This window comes from Photinus pyralis, unplaced genomic scaffold (assembly GCF_008802855.1).
Source record: "Photinus pyralis isolate 1611_PpyrPB1 unplaced genomic scaffold, Ppyr1.3 Ppyr1.4_LG10, whole genome shotgun sequence".
Classification (NCBI taxonomy): Eukaryota; Metazoa; Arthropoda; class Insecta; order Coleoptera; family Lampyridae; genus Photinus; species Photinus pyralis.
Genome location: NW_022170250.1, coordinates 11,474,435 through 11,491,350, shown reverse-complemented (window position 1 = coordinate 11,491,350; position 16,916 = coordinate 11,474,435). Strand labels below are relative to the sequence as shown.

At 38.9% G+C, this 16,916-nt stretch overlaps 2 protein-coding genes across 3 annotated transcripts; one reads left to right on the top strand and one right to left on the bottom strand.

Annotated features, from left to right (window-relative positions):
- Positions 1 to 2: 2 nt before the first annotated feature.
- Positions 3 to 1,218, top strand: LOC116162501 (DTW domain-containing protein 2). 2 transcript variants are annotated; one of them, XM_031476125.1, is made up of 3 exons: positions 3 to 142; positions 231 to 397; positions 447 to 1,218. In XM_031476125.1, the coding sequence occupies exons 2-3, from the start codon at positions 312 to 314 to the stop codon at positions 1,117 to 1,119; spliced, it is 759 nt and encodes a 252-aa protein (XP_031331985.1). In that variant the 5' UTR covers positions 3 to 142; positions 231 to 311; the 3' UTR covers positions 1,120 to 1,218. The 2 variants fall into 2 exon arrangements, with proteins under 2 accessions (XP_031331985.1, XP_031331986.1); XM_031476126.1 differs by lacking the exon at positions 3 to 142 and having other exon boundaries at positions 275 to 393.
- On the bottom strand, positions 1,117 to 3,210 carry LOC116162500 (aminoacylase-1A-like). Its single transcript, XM_031476124.1, has 7 exons — positions 3,108 to 3,210; positions 2,887 to 3,056; positions 2,667 to 2,838; positions 2,468 to 2,614; positions 2,234 to 2,418; positions 1,949 to 2,178; positions 1,117 to 1,348 (listed from the first exon to the last, which is right to left on the bottom strand). The coding sequence occupies exons 1-7, from the start codon at positions 3,208 to 3,210 to the stop codon at positions 1,144 to 1,146; spliced, it is 1,212 nt and encodes a 403-aa protein (XP_031331984.1). The 3' UTR covers positions 1,117 to 1,143.
- Between the last annotated feature and the right edge of the window lie 13,706 nt (positions 3,211 to 16,916).

The window sequence follows — 16,916 nt, the reverse complement described above, 5'->3', positions numbered from 1 at the left end:
CTTCAGCTATCGGAATCTCCACCCATCGGATGAGTTCTGACGGTCACGAGCTCAGGCACGTAGGAACAGTCGGTCGGTTGAAGAACCCTCTGATGACGTTTCTTCTTAGGGATCACTGGGTCTCGACGTGCTAGAGAACTAGGTAAGAATAAAGACTTCTCCTTGCGTGTCACCTTTTTAAGCCGAACAATGGCCGAACCGTTTTTCAGAAACCCAATTTTAACGTGTAGATAATTGAGCCACATCCATCGCCGGTGTTCGTTACCTACAGCTGGACAATAACCACTACCAAAAACATAACCTTACAAAATATGGAAAATGTAAAGGATACATTTCAAAATTTCGCGGAAATAAACGTCGAACCAGTAGTAAAACGTAGCATTTGCACCACATGCAAGTAATTCCTTCGAGACCTGCAGGCATAAATAATGACGGTTTCTTTTCAGGCGCCCCTCGAAGGTGTGCTGGTGTTCGGCCCTTCCAAAGGATCGATTGCGTCCTCGAGGTCAAGTGATCATTCTTCAACATCCCGCCGAGGAGAAAAGATCCCTGCGAACGGCACCGATGCTATCCCTCGGACTGGTCGAGGGTAAATGTACCGTCTACAAAGGCAAACATTTTCGAACGAAAATCGACCAGCTCGACGAAATCTGTAACTCGCCCAACTCCCTGTTGCTTTACCCGAGCGCGAACTCGGAGAAAATCGAAGTCGTGGCCGAACGGCTCAAAGGAAGCTGCTACAATTTAATCGTGATCGACGGCACTTGGCCCCAGGCCAAGGCGATTTATGGCGGCAACCCGTTTTTAAGACAAATCCAGCAGGTGAAGCTAATGGCAAGCTCGACCAGCTACTACACGATACGCACGCAGCCGACCGACGGATGTCTGAGCACCTTAGAGGCTGCGGCCGAGGCGCTAGCAGTATTAGAGGACGACGACCGATATCGGACCGAGCTAATCAAACCGCTGACGTTGCTCTGCAACTACCAACTGCAGAACGGCGCCGTCTGCCATCAGAGCAAGGAGTTTCGAATTAAAAACAACACGTATCCGAAACTGATCGGGAAACGGCTGAATCGAGTTTTAGGGAAGGGGGAGAGGCTACGAGACGAGCAGTGATTAATTTATTGTTTTATTTAATTGTTAAGCGTTTGCAATCGCAGGCATGAGATTGTAGTAAATTTGGATGCCTTTTAGAAATATATTGATGTTAAGAAACTCGTTGTCTTTGTGCTCCAAGTTTGGCGTGTTGTAGAGCGCCGAGAAACCGATGGCGGGTATTCCCAAGGCGCGTACGTGACGAATGTCGGTGACTCCTATGAGGGTCTTCACTTTCAGCTTTAAGTTCCTGCAAAAGGAAAAGTGCAGTTTGCAGTTCGAGAAAAATATTATTACAGGTGGTTAGGCAACACATCATACTCTTCGGCTGGTTTCTTTGCCTATGCTAAGGGCCCTTTTTTAAAATTTTGTTAAAAATGGTTAGGTACCTCGTAGAAAATGGCGTCAAAAAGTACAGCTTGTGGGAATACCCCCCCTCCCTCTCTCCCTGCTGCGTTTTCCACCTCAAAACGTAGAAACCAGGCTCGTCTACTTTTAGTAAACCTGTTTAGCTACCAAAGTATTGCAGAGAACATACTACCGGGGGTCTGAAGACAGTGGAACCATCGTTTAATGCTGGGGGATATTTCAGCCCCCCCCCCCCCCCCATCTCACCGGGTGCTACGTCTTCCCCCGCAAAACGTTGAAACTGGGCTCGTTTGTTTTGAGCAAACCTATGGTGTGCTACCGAAGCATTGCATAGAACGTAGCACCTGGGGGTTTGGGGGTAGCAAAACAAAATTAAATGAGCATTTCAGGAAAATCGCAAACCATCCAGCAAAGGAGTACTCCATAGCTATTTTTCCTATAACCGACCATAGGGGAAAGCAGCTCATGGGCAGTAACTTACATTTTTTCAGCCGCCTTCTTAAAGGCAACCCAGTATTGATTCGTTTCGTCCAGCTTGGTCACCGCCGATAACGGATTCTTCTGCATGTACTCGATCCACACACCTTCGCCCGCCTCCTTGCACCACTTCATCAGCGTCACCTCCCACTCCTCGACGTCGGTGTGAACTGGAAGGCGACAGTCGAACGTCAACACGAGTTCGTCGGGAATTACGTTCGCTTGGACTCCCCCCTGGAAAATAACGCGTGCTAAACTCCACCATCAGAGGTTGACACCGCACCCTTACCTGTATCTGCGTCAGATTAATCGAAATGACGTCGCTTTCCTCGGCGCGCTGATCTTGTATTTTTTCGACCATCGCCTTTCGATAGCCGTAGAATTTGTCGAGTACAAACTCCACCTTTTCACCGGCGGTGTCGTCGTAGAGTTGGGAGCCGTGACCCGGTTGTCCGGAACAGTGGACGCGAAATTCTGCGGTCGCGGTTAATAGTGATCGTGTTAGAAAACGGGCGGTACTTACGCCAGGTGGTCTTCTCCGCGTTTGCGATGTTAAACACGTCATCCTCGTTCGGGAACGCTTCGTCGACGGCGAACCCCACGTTCAAACTTTTGAAGTCGGCCGACGCCGCGAACGCCACCATTCCGTGGAATCCACCGATCTCCTCGTCTACAAAGGGTCACAGTCACAACTGGGGGTATGAGCTTTGGAGAGTAGGTACCTGGCATGAAGACAACGTGGACGGTTCTACGTGGCTTAACACCGTCCTTTTTCAACCGGCGAATCGCCTCCAAGTACTGAATGCTGGTGGATCTCATATCCTGAGCGCCGCGTCCGTGGATGTCGCCGTTCTCGTCGATCACGGCATCAAATGGCTTGTGCAACCACTCCTTCTGTAATCAACCGTCAATCCTTTGTGCTGTTTTCCACGTTACAATTACCTCGTCAACGGGCACTACGTCCATGTGATTATTGAACAGCACCGACTGCAGCTGGGGCTCTTGACCGATCCAAGTTAACACCAAAACGGGCTTCCCCGCGAAGTACTCGTAGGTGCGATGTTGAAGACCGATCTCTTCCGCCTGCTCGACGAGAAATTTGACGGTGTCGGCTGTTAAAGGGCAATGGCAAAGATAGCGGAATCTTAGAGGGTGCTATTTACCGTAGTTGGGATTTGGATGGACCGCCGGCGTACGGAGGTACCGCCGAAAATTTGCGACCGCCTGGTCATCGCGAAACTTTTGCTCATCAGTGTCGGACGACATTTTTGGAATTGATCCCGGTTGAAGAAACTGAATTCCGACGTGGATGAGGATGTGGTACTTGACCACACGATTATGTTATTCAAACAGGTCATCAACAACCGCTATTATATTGTTATTGAAAGACTAATACGCGGTTGTCTCCACGTATCAATAAAATCGGGACCCTGGGCAAACCACCTAGGCCTACTTAGAACCATCCTGCTGGTGGTGTTTATTTTCCTAATACTGCACCTGTTACTTGTCGACAATCTTATGCAAAAGGTGTCGTGCTACTGGGAGAACATAATATACGAAGAGGTCTTTTTCTAGCTCTTTCAGAATTATTTCAATGCTTTTATTCGCTTTAAAAATTTTCCAATTCTGTATCAGGATGATATGAGTGCGAGGAGGTGTTGCTTTTCCTAATACTACATCTGTTACTTGTTCAAAGAGTTTTGGTAAAAAAGGGTTATATACTGCCTTTTTTTGAGCCCCGAAAAAAAAATTCTCACATCGACCCGGAAAAAAAATTTTCTGTGGCACTGTGGCAACAAACTTATGCAAAAGGTGTCATGCTACTAGGAGAACATAATATACGTAGAGGTCTTTTTCTATGTCTGTCAGAATTATTTCAAAGCTTTCATTCGATTTAAAAATATGCCAATTCCGTATCAGGATCATATGAGTGCGAGGAGGTGATTCTTTTCCTAACACTACACCTGTTACTTGTCGACAAACTTATGCAAAAGGTGTCGTGCTACCAGGAGAACATAATATACGAAGAGGTCTTTTTCTAGCTCTTCCAGAATTATTTCAATGCTTTCATTCGTTTTAAAAACTTGCCAATTCTGTATCAGGATCATATTAGTGCTAGGAGGTGTTTCATTTCCTACTACTCCTGTTACTTGTCGACAAACTTATGCAAAAGGTGTCGTGCTACTAGGAGAACATAATATACGAAGAGGTACTTTTCTAGCTCTGTAAGAATTATTTCAAAGCTTTCATTCGATTTAAAAATTTGCCAATTCTGTATCAGGATCATATGAGTGCGAGGAGGTGTTTCTTTTCCTAATACTACACCTGTTACTTGTCGACAAACTTATGCAAAAGGTGTCGTGCTACTAGGAGAACATAATATACGAAGAGGTCTTTTTCTAGCTCTGTCAGAATTATTTGAAATCTTTCATTCGATTTAAAAATTTGCCAATTCTGTATCAGGATCATATGAGTGCGAGAGGAGATGTTTTTTTCTAATGCTACATCTGTTATTTGTCGACAATTGTATGCAAAGGTGTCGTGCTACTAGGAGAACATAATATACGAAGAGGTTTTTTTTTAGCTCTGTCAGAATTATTTCAAAGCTTTCATTCGATTTAAAAATATGCCAATTCCGTATCAGGATCATATGAGTGCGAGGAGGTGATTCTTTTCCTAACACTACACCTGTTACTTGTCGACAAACTTATGCAAAAGGTGTCGTGCTACTAGGAGAACATAATATACGAAGAGGTACTTTTCTAGCTCTGTAAGAATTGTTTCAAAGCTTTCATTCGATTTAAAAATTTGCCATTTCTGTATCAGGATCATATGAGTGCGAGGAGGTGTTTCTTTGCCTAATACTACACCTGTTACTTGTCGACAAACTTATGCAAAAGGTGTCGTGCTACTAGGAGAACATAATATACGAAGAGGTCTTTTTCTAGCTCTGTCAGAATTATTCAAATCTTTCATTCGATTTAAAAATTTGCCAATTCTGTATCAGGATCATATGAGTGCGAGGAGGTGTTTCTTTTCCTAATACTACACCTGTTACTTGTCGACAAACTTTTGCAAAAGGTGTCGTGCTACTAGGAGAACATAATGTACGAAGAGGTCTTCTTCTAGCTCTGTCAGAATTATTTCAAAGCTTTCATTCGATTTAAAAATTGCCAATTCTGTATCAGGATCATATGAGTGCGAGGAGGTGTTTCTTTTCCTAATACTACACCTGTTACTTGTCGACAAACTTATGCAAAAGTTGTCGTGCTACTAGGAGAACGTAATATACGAAGAGGTTCTAGCTCTGTCAGAATTATTTCTAAGCTTTCATTCGATTTAAAAATTTTCCAATTCTGTATCAGGATCATATGAGTGCGAGGAGGTGTTTCTTTTCCTAATGCTACACCTGTTACTTGTCGACAAACTTATGTAAAAGGTGTCGTGCTACTAGGAGAACATAATATACGAAGAGGTCTTTTTCCAGCTCTGTCAGAATTATTTCAAAGCTTTCATTCGATTTAACAATTTTCCAATTCTGTATCAGGATCATATGAGTGCGAGGAGGTGTTTCTTTTCCTAATACTACACCTGTTACTTGTCGACAAACTTATGCAAAAGGTGTCGTGCTACTAGGAGAACATAATATACGAAGAGGTCTTTTTCTAGCTCTGTCAGAATTATTTCAAAGCTTTCATTCGATTTAAAATTTGCCAATTCTGTATCAGGATCATATGAGTGCGAGGAGGTGTTTCTTTTCCTAATACTACACCTGTTACTTGTCGACAAACTTATGTAAAAGGTGTCGTGCTACTAGGAGAACATAATGTACGAAGAGGCCTTTTTCTAGCTCTGTCAAAATTATTTCAAAGCTTTCATTCGATTTAAAAGTTTGCCAATTCTGTATCAGGATCATATGATGTGCGAGGAGATGTTTCTTTTCCTAATACTACACCTGTTACTTGTTGACAAACTTATGTAAAAGGTGTCGTGCTACTAGGAGAACATAATATGTGAAGAGGTCTTTTTCTAGCTCTGTCAGAATTATTTCAAAGCTTTCATTCGATTTAAAAATTTGCCAATTCCGTATCAGGATCACATGATGTGCGAGGAGGTGTTTCTTTTCCTAATACTACACCTGTTACTTGTCGACAACGTTATGTAAAAGGTGTCGTCTGTCGTGCTACTAGGAGAACAAAATATGCGAAGAGGTCTTTTTCTAGCTCTGTCAGAATTATTTCAAAGCTTTCATTCGATTTAAAAATTTGCCAATTCTGTAGCAGGATCACATGATGTGCGAGGAGGTGTTTCTTTTCCTAATACTACACCTGTTACTTGTCGACAAACTTATGTAAAAGGTGTCGTCTGTCGTGCTACTAGGAGAACTAAATATGCGAAGAGGTATTTTTCTAGCTCTGTCAGAATTATTTCAAGGCTTTCATTCGATTTAAAAATTTGCCAATTCTGTATCAGGATCACATGATGTGCGAGGAGGTGTTTCTTTTCCTAATACTACACCTGTTACTTGTCGACAAACTTATGCAAAAGGTGTCGTCTGTCGTGCTACTAGGAGAACAAAATATGCGAAGAGGTCTCTTTCTAGCTCTGTCAGAATTATTTCAAGGCTTTCATTCGATTTAAAAATTTGCCAATTCTGTATCAGGATCACATGATGTGCGAGGAGGTGTTTCTTTTCCTAATACTACACCTGTTACTTGTCGACAAACTTATGCAAAAGGTGTCGTCTGTCGTGCTACTACGAGAACATAATGTACGAAGAGGTCTCTTTCTAGCTCTGTCAGAATTATTTCAAGGCTTTCATTCGATTTAAAATTTTGCCAATTCTGTATCAGGATCATATGATGTGCGAGGAGGTGTTTCTTTTCCTAATACTACAGCTGTTACTTGTCGAGAAACTTATGTAAAAGGTGTCGTGCTACTAGGAGAACATAATGTACGAAGAGGCCTTTTTCTAGCTCTGTCAAAATTATTTCAAAGCTTTCATTCGATTTAAAAGTTTGCCAATTCTGTATCAGGATCATATGATGTGCGAGGAGATGTTTCTTTTCCTAATACTACACCTGTTACTTGTTGACAAACTTATGTAAAAGGTGTCGTGCTACTAGGAGAACATAATATGTGAAGAGGTCTTTTTCTAGCTCTGTCAGAATTATTTCAAAGCTTTCATTCGATTTAAAAATTTGCCAATTCCGTATCAGGATCACATGATGTGCGAGGAGGTGTTTCTTTTCCTAATACTACACCTGTTACTTGTCGACAACGTTATGTAAAAGGTGTCGTCTGTCGTGCTACTAGGAGAACAAAATATGCGAAGAGGTCTTTTTCTAGCTCTGTCAGAATTATTTCAAAGCTTTCATTCGATTTAAAAATTTGCCAATTCTGTATCAGGATCATATGAGTGCGAGGAGGTGTTTCTTCTCCTAATACCCACCTGTTACTTGTCGACAAACAAATGCAAAAGGTGTCGTGCTACTAGGAGAACATAATATACGAAGAGGTATTTTTCTAGCTCTGTCAGAATTATTTCAAAGCTTTCATTCGATTTAAAAATTTGCCAATTCTGTATCAGGATCATATGAGTGCGAGGAGGTGTTTCTTTTCCTCATACTACACCTGTTACTTGTCGACAAACTTATGCAAAAGGTGTCGTGCTACTAGGAGAACATAATATACGAAGAGGTCTTTTTCTATCTCTGTCAGAATTATTTCAAGCTTTCATTCGATTTAAAAATTTGCCAATTCTGTATCAGGATCACATGATGTGCGAGGAGGTGTTTCTTTTCCTAATACTACACCTGTTACTTGTCGACAAACTTATGCAAAAGGTGTCGTCTGTCGTGCTACTAGGAGAACAAAATATGCGAAGAGGTCTCTTTCTAGCTCTGTCAGAATTATTTCAAGGCTTTCATTCGATTTAAAAATTTGCCAATTCTGTATCAGGATCATATGATGTGCGAGGAGGTGTTTCTTTTCCTAATACTACACCTGTTACTTGTCGACAAACTTATGCAAAAGGTGTCGTGCTACTACGAGAACATAATGTACGAAGAGGTCTCTTTCTAGCTCTGTCAGAATTATTTCAAGGCTTTCATTCGATTTAAAATTTTGCCAATTCTGTATCAGGATCATATGATGTGCGAGGAGGTGTTTCTTTTCCTAATACTACAGCTGTTACTTGTCGAGAAACTTATGTAAAAGGTGTCGTGCTACTAGGAGAACATAATGTACGAAGAGGCCTTTTTCTAGCTCTGTCAAAATTATTTCAAAGCTTTCATTCGATTTAAAAGTTTGCCAATTCTGTATCAGGATCATATGATGTGCGAGGAGATGTTTCTTTTCCTAATACTACACCTGTTACTTGTTGACAAACTTATGTAAAAGGTGTCGTGCTACTAGGAGAACATAATATGTGAAGAGGTCTTTTTCTAGCTCTGTCAGAATTATTTCAAAGCTTTCATTCGATTTAAAAATTTGCCAATTCTGTATCAGGATCATATGAGTGCGAGGAGTGTTTCTTTTCTAATACTACACCTGTTACTTTTCGACAAAACTATGTAAAAGGTGTCGTGCTACTAGGAGAACATAATGTACGAAGAGGTCTTTTTCTAACTCTGTCAGAATTATTTCAAAGCTTTCATTCGATTTAAAAATTTGCCAATTCTGTATCAGGATCATATGAGTGCGAGGAGGTGTTTCTTTTCCTAATACTACACCTGTTACTTGTCGACAAACTTTGCAAAAGGTGTCGTGCTACTAGGAGAACATAATGTACGAAGAGGTCTTTTTCTAGCTCTGTCAGAATTATTTCAAAGCTTTCATTCGATTTAAAAATTTGCCAATTCTGTATCAGGATCATATGAGTGCGAGGAGGTGTTTCTTTTCCTAATACTACACCTGTTACTTGTCGACAAACTTATGCAAAAGGTGTCGTGCTACTAGGAGAACATAATATACGAAGAGGTCTTTTTCTAGCTCTGTCAGAATTATTTCAAAGCTTTCATTCGATTTAAAAATTTGCCAATTCTGTATCAGGATCATATGAGTGCGAGGAGGTGTTTCTTTTCCTAATACTACACCTGTTACTTGTCGACTAACTTATGCAAAAGGTGTCGTGCTACTAGGAGAACATAATATACGAAGAGGTCTACTTCTATCTCTGTCAGAATTATTTCAAAGCTTTCATTCGATTTAAAAATTTGCCAATTCTGTATCAGGATCATATGAGTGCGAGGAGGTGTTTCTGTTTTTAATACTACACCTGTTACTTTTCGACAAAACTATGCAAAAGGTGTCGTGCTACTAGGAGAACATAATATATGAAGAGGTCTTTTTCTATCTCTGTCAGAATTATTTCAAAGCTTTCATTCGATTTAAAAATTTGCCAATTCTGTATCAGGATCATATGAGTGCGAGGAGGTGTTTCTTTTCCTAATACTACACCTGGTACTTTTCGACAAAGCTATGCGAAAGGTGTCGTGCTACTAGGAGAACATAATATACGAAGAGGTCTTCTTCTAGCTCTGTCAGAATTATTTCAAAGCTTTCATTCGTTTTAAAAATTTGTCAATTCTGTATCAGGATCATATGAGTGCGAGGAGGTGTTTCTTTTCTTAATACTACACCTGTTACTTTTCGACAAAACTATGCAAAAGGTGTCGTGCTACTAGGAGAACATAATATACGAAGAGGTCTTTTTCTATCTCTGTCAGAATTATTTCAAAGCTTTCATTCGATTTAAAAATTTGCCAATTCTGTATCAGGATCATATGAGTGCGAGGAGGTGTTTCTTTTCCTAATACTACACCTGGTACTTTTCGACAAAGCTATGCAAAAGGTGTCGTGCTACTAGGAGAACATAATATACGAAGAGGTCTTTTTCTAGCTCTGTCAGAATTATTTCAAAGCTTTCATTCGTTTTAAAAATTTGTCAATTCTGTATCAGGATCATATGAGTGCGAGGAGGTGTTTCTTTTCCTAATACTACACCTGTTACTTTCGACAAAACTATGCAAAAGGTGTCGTGCTACTAGGAGAGCATAATATACGAAGAGGACTTTTTCTAGCTCTGTCAGAATTATTTCAAAGCCTTCATTCGATTTAAAAACTTGCCAATTCTGTATCAGGATCATATGAGTGCGAGGAGGTGTTTCTTTTCCTAATACTACACCTGGTACTTTTCGACAAAACTATGCAAAAGGTGTCGTGCTACTAGGAGAACATAATATACGAAGAGGTCTTTGTCTATCTCTGTCAGAATTATTTCAAAGCTTTCATTCGTTTTAAAAATTTGCCAATTCTGTATCAGGATCATATGAGTGCGAGGAGGTGTTTCTTTTCTTAATACTACACCTGGTACTTTTCGACAAAGCTATGCAAAAGGTGTCGTGCTACTAGGAGAACATAATATACGAAGAGGTCTTCTTCTATCTCTGTCAGAATTATTTCAAAGCTTTCATTCGTTTTAAAAATTTGTCAATTCTGTATCAGGATCATATGAGTGCGAGGAGGTGTATCTTTTCTTAATACTACCCCTGTTACTTTTCGACAAAACTATGCAAAAGGTGTCGTGCTACTAGGAGAGCATAATATACGAAGAGGTCTTTTTCTAACTCTGTCAGAATTATTTCAAAGCTTTCATTCGATTTAAACATTTGCCAATTCTGTATCAGGATCATATGAGTGCGAGGAGGTGTTTCTTTTCTTAATACTAGACCTGTCACTTTTCGACAAAACTATGCAAAAGGTGTCGTGCTACTAGGAGAACATAATATACGAAGAGGTCTTTTTCTAGCTCTGTGAGAATTATTTCAAAGCTTTCATTCGTTTTAAAAATTTGTCAATTCTGTATCAGGATCATATGAGTGCGAGGAGGTGTTTCTTTTCCTAATACTACACCTGGTACTTTTCGACAAAACTATGCAAAAGGTGTCGTGCTAGTAGGAGAACATAATATACGAAGAGGTCTCTTTCTAGCTCTGTCAGAATTATTTCAAAGCTATCATTCGATTTAAAAATTTGCCAATTCTGTATCAGGATCATATGAGTGCGAGGAGGTGTTTCTTTTCCTAATACTACACCTGTTACTTGTCGACAAACTTTTGCAAAAGGTGTCGTGCTACTAGGAGAACATAATATACGAAGAGGTCTTTTTCTAGCTCTGTCAGAATTATTTCAAAGCTTTCATTTGATTTAAAAATTTGCCAAATCTGTATCAGGATCATATGAGTGCGAGGAGGTGTTTCTTCTCTTAATACTACACCTGTTACTTTTCGACAAAACTATGCAAAAGTTGTCGCGCTACTAGGAGAACATAATATACGAAGAGGTCATTGTCTATCTCTGTCAGAATTATTTCAAAGCTTTCATTCGTTTTAAAAATTTGTCAATTCTGTATCAGGATCATATGAGTGCGAGGAGGTGTTTCTTTTCCTAATACTACACCTGGTACTTTTCGACAAAGCTATATAAAAGGTGTCGTGCTACTAGGAGAACATAATATACGAAGAGGTCATTGTCTATCTCTGTCAGAATTATTTCAAAGCTTTCATTCGATTTAAACATTTGCCAATTCTGTATCAGGATCATATGAGTGCGAGGAGTTGTTTCTTCTCTTAATACTACAATTGTTACTTTTCGACAAAACTATGCAAAAGGTGTCGCGCTACTAGGAGAACATAATATACGAAGAGGTCATTGTCTATCTCTGTCAGAATTATTTCAAAGCTTTCATTCGTTTTAAAAATTTGTCAATTCTGTATCAGGATCATATGAGTGCGAGGAGGTGTATCTTTTCCTAATACTACACCTGGACTTTTCGACAAAACTATGCAAAAGGTGTCGTGCTACTAGGAGAACATAATATACGAAGAGGTCTTTGTCTATCTCTGTCAGAATTATTTCAAAGCTTTCATTCGTTTTAAAAATTTGTCAATTCTGTATCAGGATCATATGAGTGCGAGGAGGGGTTTCTTTTCCTAATACTACACCTGGTACTTTTCGACAAAGCTATGCAAAAGGTGTCGTGCTACTAGGAGAACATAATATATGAAGAGGTCTTTTTCTATCTCTGTCACAATTATTTCAAAGCCTTCATTCGATTTAAAAACTTGCCAATTCTGTATCAGGATCATATGAGTGCGAGGAGGTGTTTCTTTTCCTAATACTACACCTGTTACTTGTCGACAAACTAATGCAAAAGGTGTCGTGCTACTAGGAGAACATAATATACGAAGAGGTCTTTTTCTAGCTCTGTCAGAATTATTTCAAAGCTTTCATTCGATTAAAAAATTTGCCAATTCTGTATCAGGATCATATGAGTGCGAGGAGGTGTTTCCTTTCCTAATACTACACCTGTTACTTTCGACAAAACTATGCAAAAGGTGTCGTGCTACTAGGAGAACATAATATACGAAGAGGTCTTTTTCTATCTCTGTCAGAATTATTTCAAAGCTTTCATTCGATTTAAAATTTGCCAATTCTGTATCAGGATCATATGAGTGCGAGGAGGTGTTTCTTTTCCTAATACCCACCTGTTACTTGTCGACAAACAAATGCAAAAGGTGTCGTTCTACTAGGAGAACATAATATACGAAGAGGTCTTTTTCTAGCTCTGTCAGAATTATTTCAAAGCTTTCATTCGATTTAAAAATTTGCCAATTCTGAATCAGGATCATATGAGTGCGAGGAGGTGTTTCTTTTCTTAATACTACACCTGTTACTTTTGGACAAAACTATGCAAAAGGTGTCGTGCTACTAGGAGAACATAATATATGAAGAGGTCTTTTTCTAACTCTGTCAGAATTATTTCAAAGCTTTCATTCGATTTAAAAATTTGCCAATTCTGTATCAGGATCATATGAGTGCGAGGAGGTGTTTCTTTTCCTAATACTACACCTGGTACTTTTCGACAAAGCTATGCGAAAGGTGTCGTGCTACTAGGAGAACATAATATACGAAGAGGTCTTCTTCTAGCTCTGTCAGAATTATTTCAAAGCTTTCATTCGTTTTAAAAATTTGTCAATTCTCTATCAGGATCATATGAGTGCGAGGAGGTGTATCTTTTCTTAATACTACACCTGTTACTTTTCGACAAAACTATGCAAAAGGTGTCGTGCTACTAGGAGAACATAATATACGAAGAGGTCTTTGTCTATCTCTGTCAGAATTATTTCAAAGCTTTCATTCGATTTAAAAATTTGCCAATTCTGTATCAGGATCATATGAGTGTGAGGAGGTGTTTCTTTTACTAATACTACACCTGTTACTTGTCGACAAACAAATGCAAATGGTGTCGTGCTACTAGGAGAACATAATATACGAAGAGGTCTTTTTCTAGCTCTGTCAGATTTATTTCAAAGCTTTCATTCGATTTAAAAATTTGCCAATTCTGTATCAGGATCATATGAGTGCGAGGAGGTGTTTCTTTTCCTAATACTACACCTGTTACTTTTGGACAAAACTATGCAAAAGGTGTCGTGCTACTAGGAGAACATAATATACGAAGAGGTCTTTTTCTAGCTCTGTCAGAATTATTTCAAAGCTTTCATTTCGATTTAAAAATTTGCCAATTCTGTATCAGGATCATATGAGTGCGAGGAGGTGTCCTTTTCCTAATACCCACCTGTTACTTGTCGACAAACAAATGCAAAAGGTGTCGTGCTACTAGGAGAACATAATTTACGAAGAGTTCTTTTTCTAGCTCTCTCAGAATTATTTCAAAGCTTTCATTCGATTTAAAAATTTGCCAATTCTGTATCAGGATCATATGAGTGCGAGGAGGTGTTTCTTTTCCTAATACCAACCTGTTACTTGTCGACAAACAAATGCAAAAGGTGTCGTGCTACTAGGAGAACATAATATACGAAGAGGTCTCTTTCTAGTTCTGTCAGAATTATTTCAAAGCTTTCATTCGATTTAAAAATTTGCCAATTCTGTATCAGGATCATATGAGTGCGAGGAGGTCTTTCTTTTCCTAATACTACACCTGTTTACTAGTCGACTAACTTATGCAAAAGGTGTCGTGCTACTAGGAGAACATAATATACGAAGAGGTTTTTTTCTAACTCTGTCAGAATTATTTCAAAGCTTTCATTCGATTTAAACATTTGCCAATTCTGTATCAGGATCATATGAGTGCGAGGAGGTGTTTCTTCTCTTAATACTACACCTGTTACTTTTCGACAAAACTATGCAAAAGGTGTCGCGCTACTAGGAGAACATAATATACGAAGAGGTCTCTTTCTAGTTCTGTCAGAATTATTTCAAAGCTTTCATTCGATTTAAAAATTTGCCAATTCTGTATCAGGATCATATGAGTGCGAGGAGGTGTTTCTTTTTAATACTACACCTGTTACTTTTCGACAAAACTATGCAAAAGGTGTCGTGCTACTAGGAGAACATAATATACGAAGAGGTCTTTTTCTAGCTCTGTCAGAATTATTTCAAAGCTTCCATTCGATTTAAAAATTTGCCAATTCTGTATCAGGATCATATGAGTGCGAGGAGGTGTTTCCTTTCCTAATACCCACCTGTTACTTTGTCGACAAACAAATGCAAAAGGTGTCGTGCTACTAGGAGAACATAATATACGAAGAGGTCTTTTTCTAGCTCTGTCAGAATTATTTCAAGGCTTTCATTCGATTTAAAAATTTGCCAATTCTGTATCAGGATCATATGAGTGCGAGGAGGTGTTTCTTTTCCTAATACTACACCTGTTACTTGTCGATAAACTTACGTAAAACTTTTCGTGCTACTAGGAGAACATAATGTGTGAAGAGGTCTTTTTCTAGCTCTGTCAGAATTATTTCAAAGCTTTCATTCGATTTAAAAATTTGCCAATTCTGTATCAGGATCATATGAGTTCGAGGAGGTTTTTCTTTTCCTAATACTACACCTGTTACTTGTCGACAAACTTGTGTAAAGGGTGTCGTGCTACTAGGAGAACATAATATACGAAGAGGTCTTTTTCTAGCTCTGTCAGAATTATTTCAAAGCTTTCATTCGATTTAAAAATTTGCCATTCTGTATCAGGATCATATGAGTGCGAGGAGGTGTTTCTTTTCCTAATACTACACCTGTTACTTGTCGATAAACTTATGCAAAAGGTGTCGTGCTACTAGGATAACATAATATACGAAGAGGTCTTTTTCTAGCTCTGTCAGAATTATTTCAAAGCTTTCATTCGACTTAAAAATTTGCCATTCTGTATCCGGATCATATGAGTGCGAGGAGGTGTTTCTTTGCCTAATACTACACCTGTTACTTGTCGATAAACTTATGCAAAAGGTGTCGTGCTACTAGGAGAACATAATATACGAAGAGGTCCTTTTCTAGCTCTGTCAGAATTATTTCAAAGCTTTCATTCGATTTAAAAATTTGCCATTCTGTATCCGGATCATATGAGTGCGAGGAGGTGTTTCTTTTCCTAATACTACACCTGTTACTTGTCGATAAACTTATGCAAAAGGTGTCGTGCTACTAGGAGAACATAATATACGAAGAGGTCTTTTTCTAGCTCTGTCAGAATTATTTCAAAGCTTTCATTCGATTTAAAAATTTGCCAATTCTGTATCAGGATCATATGAGTGCGAGGAGGTGTTTCTTTTCCTAATACTACACCTGTTACTTGTCGACAAACTTATGCAAAAGGTGTCGTGCTACTAGGAGAACATAATATACGAAGAGGTCTTTTTCTAGCTCTGTCAGAATTATTTCAAAGCTTTCATTCGATTTAAAAATTTGCCAATTCTGTATCAGGATCATATGAGTGCGAGGAGGTGTTTCTTTTCCTAATACTACACCTGTTACTTGTCGACAAACTTATGCAAAAGGTGTCGTGCTACTAGGAGAACATAATATACGAAGAGGTCTTTTTCTAGCTCTGTCAGAATTATTTCAAAGCTTTTATTCGATTTAAAAAATTGCCAATTCTGTATTAGGATCATATGAGTGCGAAGAGGTGTTTATTTTCCTAATACTACACCTGTTACTTGTCGACAAACTTATGCAAAAGGTGTCGTGCTACTAGGAGAACATAATATACGAAGAGGTCTTTTTCTAGCTCTGTCAGAATTAATTCAAAGCTTTCATTCGATATAAAAATTTGCCAATTCTGTATCAGGACCATATGAGTGCGAGGAGGTGTTTCTTTTCCTAATACTACACCTGTTACTTGTCGACAAAACTTATGCAAAAGTTGTCGTGCTACTAGGAGAACATAATATATGAAGAGGTCTCTTTCTAGCTCTGTCAGAATTATTTCAAAGCTTTCATTCGATTTAAAAATTTGCCAATTCTGTATCAGGATCATATGAGTGCGAGGAGGTGTTTCTTTTCCTAATACTATACCTGTTACTTGTCGACAAAATTTGTAAAAGGTCTCGTGCTAGTAGGAGAACATAATATACGAAGAGGTCTTTTTCTTGCTCTGTCAGAACTACTTCAAAACTTTCATTCGATTTAAAAATTTGCCAATTCTGTATCAGGATCATATGAGTGCGAGGAGGTGTTTCTTTTCCTAATACTATACCTGTTACTTGTCGACAAAATTTGTAAAAGGTGCCGTGCTAGTAGGAGAACATAATATACGAAGAGGTCTTTTTCTAGCTCTGTCAGAAGTACTTCAAAACTTTCATTCGATTTAAAAATTTGCCAATTCTGTATCAGGATCATATGAGTGCGAGGAGGTGTTTCTTTTCCTAATACTACACCTGTTTACTTGTCGACAAACTTATGCAAAACGTGTCGTGCTACTAGGAGAACATAATATACGAAGAGGTCTATTTCTATCTCTGTCAGAATTATTTCAAAGCTTTCATTTGATTTAAAAATTTGCAAATTCTGTATCAGGATCATATGAGTGCGAGGAGGTCTTTCTTTTCCTAATACTACACTTGTTTACTTGTCGACTAACTTATGCAAAAGGTGTCGTGCTACTAGGAGAACATAATATA